The sequence below is a fragment of the Palaemon carinicauda genome, chromosome 6 (genome assembly GCF_036898095.1).
Source record: "Palaemon carinicauda isolate YSFRI2023 chromosome 6, ASM3689809v2, whole genome shotgun sequence".
NCBI lineage: Eukaryota > Metazoa > Arthropoda > Malacostraca > Decapoda > Palaemonidae > Palaemon > Palaemon carinicauda.
The window spans coordinates 150,464,972-150,474,215 of NC_090730.1; the positions used below are offsets into that span (position 1 = coordinate 150,464,972).

Sequence of the window (9,244 nt, forward strand, 5' to 3'; positions counted from 1 at the left end):
GGTCGGAAGCAAAGGCCCTGAAAAGGTCCATTCCTCTTCAACACCCACCTCCATCACTCAACATCCACACGGACGCTTCGCTGGAGGGTTGGGGAGGTCACTCCCACCAAAAACAGGCTCAAGGCACATGGTCTCCCCTGTTCAAGACGTTTCACATCAACATCTTGGAGGCCATGGCGGTCCTTCTAACTCTGAAGAAACTCTCCCCGCCTCCCTCAATCCATATTCGTCTAACCCTAGACAACTCGGTGGTAGTTCGATGTCTCAATCGCCAAGGCTCAAGATCGCCCCAGATAAATCAGGTGCTTCTCCCAATCTTCCGTCTGGCAGAGAAGAAGAAATGGCACCTGTCTGCAGTTCACCTACAAGGATTCCGCAACGTGACAGCGGATGCTCTATCTCGGACAAACCCGATAGAGTCGGAATGGTCTCTAGACGCAAGATCATTCTCCTTCATCTCTCACCAAGTCCCAGAACTTCAGATAGATCTCTTCGCAACGAGCGACAACAATCAACTTCCTCGATACGTGGCCCCGTACGAGGACCCCAAGGCAGAAGCAGTGGATGCCATGTCACTGGACTGGAACAGATGGTCCAAGATCTACCTGTTCCCTCCCACCAACCTTCTGCTGAAAGTCCTCTCCAAGCTGAGAACCTTCAAAGGGACAGCGGCCCTAGTGGCTCCCAAGTGGCCCCGGAGCAACTGGTACCCCCTGGTCCTGGAGCTACAGCCCAAGCTGATCCCTCTCCCGGGCCCAGTTCTCTCCTAACAAGTACAGAAGTCGACTGTCTTCGCTTCATCATCGAAAATCAAGGACCTTCATCTCATGATTTTCTCTCCCTAGCCACAAAGAAGAGGTTTGGGATCTCGAAGAAAAGTCTAGACTTCCTCGAGGAATACAAGACCGAATCCACAAGACGGCAATACGAATCATCTTGGAGAAAATGGGTCTCTTTCGTCAAGACAAAAAATCCTAAGGAAATCACAATTGATTTCTGCATGTCCTTCTTCATTCACCTTCATGGACAGGGATTAGCAGCCAATACGATTTCAACTTGCAAATCGGCCTTGACTAGACCACTATTGTATGCCTTCCAAATTGATCTGTCCAGCGACATCTTCAATAAACTGCCAAAAGCATGCGCTCGTCTACGCCCAGCACCCCCACCGAAACCGATCTCCTGGTCATTGGACAAGGTGCTCCATTTCGCCTCCAACTTGGATAATGATTCATGCCCTCTCAAGGATCTGACTCAGAAAGTTATATTTCTCTTTGCTCTTGCCTCAGGAGCCCGAGTCAGCGAAATAGTGGCATTGTCAAGAGAAGAGGGTCATATCCTGTTTACTGATTCAGGAGACATTACCCTCTCCCCGGATCCGACGTTTCTCGCCAAAAACGAATTACCCACCAAAAGATGGGGCCCCTGGAGAATATGCCCCCTGAAGGAAGATGCCTCTCTATGCCCAGTAGAGAGCCTCAAGGTCTATCTTCGCAGGACTTCGAACTTTGGTGGAGGCCAACTCTTCAAAGGAGAAACATCGGGCAGCGACCTGTCACTGAAACAACTAAGAGCGAAAATCACCTACTTCATTCGCAGAGCGGATCCCGACAGTACACCCGCCGGTCACGATCCTAGAAAAGTTGCATCGTCTCTGAATTTCTTTCAGAGTATGTATTTCGAAAGCCTTAAAAGCTTCACAGGCTGGAAGTCCTCGCGTGTTTTCTTCAAACATTATGCGAAACAAGTGCACGAAGTCAAACATTTTGTGGTAGCCGCAGGTAGTGTTATGAAACCTGCACCTAACTCTGCATAGAACAGCGAGTTACTTGGGACTCTAACTCTTCGGGTGCCTATGTTGACCCTCGAGCGATACATAGTGATGTCGAAAACACTTAGTGCTTTCTTATAACTGTTCTTATCCCAGGTGAAATGTCATAGTCGTCACACAAGTGCCGCATGCCTAGAGCATGATGTGTTTTAATCAAAGACTAACGTTCCTCGAGAACGAGTGCCTACTAATAAATTTAAAATTCCGTTTCAGATTCAAGAGCAAGTCTTTATTACTATGTACATTATAATTTACTGTAAATTAACTTTACTTGTTGCTGCAATTCATTTAATTTCTGCAACTGTAAAATAAAATTCCTATTTTATTACTTGTGCGTCTCAATCCGCTCCTACTTACTATGAAATACATGCCTGTCATAGTTTTATTATCCCCTTCCCTATGGTTCATGGAGATTTTAAGGTCCTAACCCTTATTTTATATTCACTCTTACAACGTAATATTCCAATACGAATACTTACTCTTCATACCCTGGAGACGAAACCAACCTTCTCAGCACACAGTGTCCAACCACCACTTGTCTGCCTTCCAGAATGTTCCGATACGAATGCCAACCATTCAGTCTCGTCTCCAAGTTCTTCAGGTTCTTCTAACAAGGTGAATAGCCCTTCGATAACCACTTTGATCTCGGCATGGCCCGTGGGAACTTCACTGCCAAGGGGGGCAGGAAGATTCTTCCCTACGGTTCTTTATTAAGATTACTATGCTATATTGTTCAAAGCCCTTGGCACTTACCAATAGGGGAAAATCTACCACGATACATTGATTCTCTGGTATTCTTCCATCAGGACGCCATGGCTTGAGCCCAAAAAACGGATTTTGAGCGAAGCGAAAAATCTATTTTTGGGTGAGATAGCCATGGCGTCCTGATGGACCCTCCCTGCTACTTCGTCCAGTTTTTAGGTCCCACCCTGCTCTGCTGTATCATGGTGATCGGCAAGCAACTGGCTTCAGGATGAAGACGGACGTGACGTCATTTAAGCAATGGCGCCCGTTTGTTTACGTCTCGAGTACCAAAAGTAGCCACGGATGAGATTAGCTATGGAACGGCTCCCAGCTATTCTCCGCCTTTACACACCGAAGCATTAACTCTGTTCGGGATGTAGATAGTTATGTGGCGCGTTAATACATGCGTCCCCTGTTGATATACGATGTCTTATAGTAGGGCAGATAAGTGAAACAATCGTTCATTTGATGATACAAGCATGAAATTTGGCATAATTATTTATTTTGCATTAGGTTTTGAAAAAAAAGTGCTAGCCACTTGAAATTCCAATATGGCGGCCATTTTCCAAGATGGCCGCCATATGGTCCTTTTTAAGGCAGAATATTGCAGTACTACGTGCCATTAAAGTTCTTACTCAGATACTTGATGAGTTCTCTTTGTCTGGGTTTGGTGTGGGAACACCACTAATCATTCTGAGGGTCCAATATGGCAGCCATTTTACAAGATGGCCGTCAAATGACGTCATTTGCTACATATGCCAATGTCTAAGAGTCCATAACAATACTCAACCTACTCTGGCCAAAAGTCCAATCATTGTTCATCAGTTTTTTTTCCTAGGAATTCTGGCAAGGGCAACTACAGAGTAAAGTACAGAATAATCCATTCTTTACACACTTGCACCTTCCACCACACTCTGTCTTGCATCCACACTTTGTCAGTTCACGGCAGCTCTTTGAAATGGGTTCCAGCATTGTCCATACAACTTCCCAGTCATCACCGTTTTTTGACCATCCCCACTTGGAAGGAAACTGAGGTTCTGGCTGACAATTAACACACTGCCACCAAATATGACCTGCTTGGTAGGCTGCTCGTTTGGCATGTTCCTTCAGTACACTTTTTGTTGGTGGAATCATGTCATATGACCTCTGCTTTCATGCAAAGAGATCAAGCCTTGCCTCGTCTACAGAAGATGTTGTACTCGACCGGTCATACATAAGAACCACATATTTCTCCAGAACATGTAGATCAGACTCCTTAATCTCAGATGGCCTGCGGCTAAGTTTTGCAAAGGTGGCAGAGGCATCATTGAAGACATACCATGTCTGCCATGCTGTCTTTTTCCCTTTGCCGTTGAAACCTGACACAACGTCACACCCAGTAAAGGCATGGAAGAATAGCATCCCGTTGGACTTCTCTGATCCTAAGATAGACACCAGGTCATGAATAGGAATCCATCTAGTGTGCTCACCTTTTCCAAATCTAATACACATTTGCTCCGGGCCGATTGCTTTGAGAGAAGGCATCTGTGAAATGGCAATCACAATGACGTCTGTGTCGTTTGCGTCGATCATAACAGATTTGTAGCCTTCCGTAGCTGCATGCCAGGCATGTAAGAATATACGTGTGTCAGCCTCCTCATGTGTACAGGGAGCCAATTCCTCTAGGCTCATGTTGGTGTAACTGGCAATCGTAAGGGCATCTTCTTCCTTCGTCACAATGACTACATTTTCCGTAGTCATTTTAGCTACTGCATCAGCAAGAAAGTGGAAGAGCTCTGTCTTGTTAGCTCTGTTCCGGAGGAAACTCTTCCAGTTTGTAGGCGTTTTACTCTTTTCAGTAACTCTCCCCTGATAGCTTTTCCTCTTTTTAATCTAGCTTCTGACTTCAGACTTGACTTATGATATACATCAAAGATGATGTCTGTTCTCTTGTGTTTTCTACTGTACATTTCTATTTTGAGGAGGATGCCCTTCGTGGCATATTCTTCAAACGTCTTTGATGTCTTTGGTAAAACTGCATTTACCAGTGATGAACCATCCACAATGAAGACATCCGAGTCTGGCTTTGACTCAGGTAGTCTCACTTTCATCTGGAGAACATCCACCAAATCAGCCTTAGTATATGCGCGTAGGTTACCTTTCTTGCTGAGTGAAGGAGGATAAGGCTGGTTCTCATGTCTGAAAAATTCTTGTAGGTCACATCCTCTTGTTTGACAGGAGATAAACAGGCGAGAAAATAGTTGACAGTCTTCCTTAAGTACTCTAGTCTCAGATACTTTGGATGACTCTGGCCCAGTTTTGAAGAAGCCAGTATTGTTCTTTTTGATTGGCTTGTAGAAGAAATCTCTATCAGACTGCAACTTCTCCATGAATGTTTCGAACTGTTCTTTTCCTCTCTCATAATGCATTGCAACTAGTTGAGCAGCAGAAGGATCTACTATGTCATTTGTATCCAGCTTTAAAAGATCATCTGTCTCTTCTGCAAATGGATTGCCCATTTCCTCTAGCACTAGGGTGAGTTTGTGTACTTTTTCCAGGAACGTCTTCTGAGTACTTGGCGACTGATCATGGTGACGAGTTAATTTCTTTACATCTTTACTCACGGATGCTGTTTCGTAATTTGATACCAATCGGCTTATTTCTGGTCCAGAAACCATCTATCTTCGAAGAGCAGACGGATCCTCTGTCAGGCCAATAGTTCCCCCGTCTCCTTTGATGAGTGCATTATTTTGTTCATGGGGTTGGTCAATAGCCATTGATGAGAAGCTCCTCTCTGATTTGTGAACAACGAAATTCCCCTCATGGGATTCTCTGGCAACCTCTGGGTGTTACCTCTCTAGGCTTAGCATATCACTAAGATGAACTGAAACCCATCGTGCGTAATTAACATTGTTGTTTGCAAAGAAGTATGGCATCAGTTCTGACAGTGATTCACGATAGAGGTTAAAGTTTGCTTCTCTAAACGCTCGTATAAGTGTGAAAATGGTCAGCTCCATGTTGAGAATCAAGAACCAAAACTTAAACTGTGGGCTCTTATTCTTTTGTGCATCACACCATTCTTCCAATGTGATGGCTTTGTCCTCATCGTGTGTGTGTTCATCAAGGTATTTGCTGTAGGCTTTCTTCAAAAGTGTGTACAAGCTGCATGCTGTAATCTGGTGGGCTTGCCGAGTCTTAGTGACGTTAGAAGCGGTCAGAAACGAATCTGCTGTGCCAGAAGAGGCCACCTCTGCTTCAACAAGAGCACCAGTCCATCCACTGTCTTCTAGCATTGACCCAATAGACTTCAATGCAGTCATCTCGATATGCAGTCCACCAAACATGATTACAAACTTGTCCTCTCCATATTTATCTGGCCAACTCCACTGAATTTGTTTAGCCAGTGTGTAAAGTGGCTGATCAGCTGTTAAAACTGGGGTTTGTCCTGGGTTTAGAAATGCCACAGCTTCCCTAACTTTGTCCATTGTGTGATTGATAGTAGCACGAGAAGGCTAGGGTGGGACTTGACTGCCAGAGGCTTTGTGGTTCGCAAGCCGTGGGGGTATTTTTTAGATAAAAAGAGCTCATCCTTTTTACGACCCCGGCATTAGCAGTCCTTTTAAGGGGCAACAATGAATTATTTATCTACTATTTATTATTATTATACTTTATTTATTTATCATTTTTACTAACATTTATTAATCTTCTACTCTATTTATCAACTGAGGACTTATAGGCAGAAAGCAATGGTATTTATGACTGTTATTAATGCTTCTTGATGTTGTAAGGGTATAAATAGTATTTATTTATGCAGGAAATCTACCTTATTCACCAGAGATGCACCAAAGAAGGCAAATATATCAATAATTTTGCACCAAGATGTGAAACATTGAGCACTTTTATGGTTTAACATTGTTTTTCCATTAACTGGCGGCCATCTTGGAAATAATGGCCGCCATCTTGGAATTCTTGATGGCTAGCACTTTTTTCTTAAAACATGACCTACATAGCACATTCACACCAAATTTCATGCTTGTATCACCAAATGAATGATTCTAGTCAAAATCACACTTTGGCTGCTCCACTATTACAAGGGAAACCTTTAGGATACTCGCTCCAGAAGTTAGAATTCTGTGATAACCTGTGGTTAAATTCTCTGGGAATATCTTAGTAGTTATTTACCCAAGGAAGCTACCAAAAAGGAACCTTCCATCAGGACGCCATGGCTATCTCACCCAAAAATAGATTTTTCGCTTCGCTCAAAATCCGTTTTATTGTGTATTATTGATGGCACCCCAATGGGTATTTGTTTACAAGACCACGCTCTCCATATACTGTACTGCCAAATTATGCAAAACTATTGTGAAAATATATACTAAATTCAAAATGGAGTAATTACCCCAAAGTTTCAATAAAATATACAATTAAAAAATAGTGACACTTGGTGACACCTTTGAGTAATTACTTAATTTTTAAGTTAGTATTTATTTTGAATTTATATCAAATGTACGCTGGCATCACGAACTTCTGTTTGATTAACTATGATGACGATATCAGTTCCAGGTCGTTTAGTGAGGAAACCAGGATATTTTTTTTTTTTTTATGGTACTATAGTTTTTTGTAATTTTTACTTGTTTCCCATGTGGCGAATTGTTTTAAATTATGAAAAAGTGATAAAGGAAAAAAAATAGCTTTACATAATTTGGCAGTATATGGAGAGCGTGGTCTTGCAGACAAATACCTCCAATAGCATCACTGACGCCGTGGACAGCATAGTATAATAGAGTAAATGGGCCTACTAGTGAAGTTACAGTCCCAGATTCGTTGTTTAATACGATAGCCTACCTTCCTTTTAAAAGCATAACGAATGAATAAGTTCCTGGGAAATTGTAGAATGATAACGATAAAAATAGTACAGTAATAGAAATGAGAACGAGCTGTAACATACTCTCCGGAATAGCAAGTAGAGGTAAGGAAGCAAGTTGTAACGGATGTGGAGGTACTCGGCCGATGTTGCCGCCACTTCAGGCCAGACAGTCGGGTCTTGGTCCTCTTCGCAGTTGTGATTACGACTGCAAATAGAATTTTATGAGATGAATAGCAATCAAGCGATAATTTTTAAATAACGACGGGGTGCAATACAACAATACCTGTTAAGTAGACCTATGCCTAATCGTGGGATGAATAGCAATCAAGCGATGATTTTTTAGAATAACGACGGGGTGCAATACAAAAATACCTGTTAAGTAGACCTATATGCCTAATCGTGGGTAGAATTGCCTACATACATACATGCAAACATTTCTTATCAAGTAAACTTCTACAACTAGAATTTACTTCTTAAGAAATTTCCCATCTTCATCATTTTCTCTGCATTGTAAGTAACCAATCGTCGGATCATCTCAAAGTGTAAAGAGACACATTCCCCTTCCCTAATTTTTGACTTGATCATAAATCACTCTATATTCCATTCAATTACAATAAGATAGCATTCCATTTTGTAGGTTTTGCATAACAGTATGAAGTTAATTTTGTACAAATTATAAGAAAAATAACAATTCAATCTCTGGCTTTGATATGTTTTGATAAAACGTTCTCGGTAATTGCTATTGTGAAACAGCTTCTCTTTTGACAGGCTGTCACAAGAGATTATAGGCACCAATTCCTGTCTTAGTTCTCATCAACTTCATTAAAGCCATAGAATCTGTCTTCTTATCTTTGGAGAAAAAAAATACAGAATTCCATCTTGGATATGCCAACTAAATGAAATTACCAACATCGTTCAGTTCCTTTTAAATGTTACTTTTAGAATTCTCCTCTAAAATTGTTTTTACATTCTTCCCTTATTGATTTTTTTTTACTTAAAATTCTGTTCCGCTCAACATTTTTCATATTATTTGACTCAGAACTTCTTAATATCTGCCTTCTAGATTCTGCTCTTGTGAGCTTCTCCAGTCCCGATTCAAATGTAGTTTTAACCTCCCTCGTAGCTTTGTGTTTTCGGACAAATCTCATGCTCTTAGAAAGTGGGCGTTTTTTTAGAGCTAAGCACAATGGTGGTAACGAAAAGAAACCTATTACAACTCGACAAAGAAATATAGTTTAAAATAAGACATATAGATTGATAGATAGATTGATGGGTAGTAACTATGTGAAATCTTTATAACTGAGAAGTGCTTTAGTGATTTTAATTTAAAAATCTCCCTTAAAAAATTAAAGCATTTGCCGAGAACTGCCTTTATGGTACTGTCATAGACCTGTTCAATGTTATCCAAAAGCCTCTTACAGTTTGAATTTGCTTCAAATAGCCACAGGTGGCGAAATTCCAGTCATGCACTATTCTTGCTCTTGTAACACTAGCTTAACGTCCATACACGATTTGAGCAGTGATCCCATCATCCCAGCATTGGCTGTTTGGTGCAAAGTTAGCTTATAAGATATGAAAAAAAGCAGTCACCGCATTCATATGGAATTGAACTAGTCACCTGTATGGATAGAAAGCCCCAAGCTGCATCCACCTAGCGCAGAGCTCCATGGTCGCATTTCCGTTGAAACCGCAAATGTCTGCTCCAACCATAGGTATCCCAAACAAGTTGAACTCCAATATGCCTGTGATGGAAGACGTGAAATTACTTAAAAAAAAAAAAAATTGGAAACTCCCTTTCGACATATGAACCATTAAACAGAGGG

The 9,244-nt window shown here is 41.6% G+C and overlaps 1 protein-coding gene across 1 annotated transcript in view; it reads right to left on the bottom strand.

The window, feature by feature from the left end:
* LOC137642727 (sucrase-isomaltase, intestinal-like) overlaps positions 1-9,244 on the bottom strand; it is a 73,762-nt gene that overhangs the window by 17,934 nt on the left and 46,584 nt on the right. Inside the window, exons 14-15 of the mRNA XM_068375552.1 lie at positions 9,040-9,163; positions 7,503-7,626 (exon numbers count right to left, since the gene is read on the bottom strand). Of these exons, the coding sequence (XP_068231653.1) occupies positions 7,503-7,626; positions 9,040-9,163 (248 nt within the window). The remainder of the gene's footprint in view (positions 1-7,502; positions 7,627-9,039; positions 9,164-9,244) is intronic.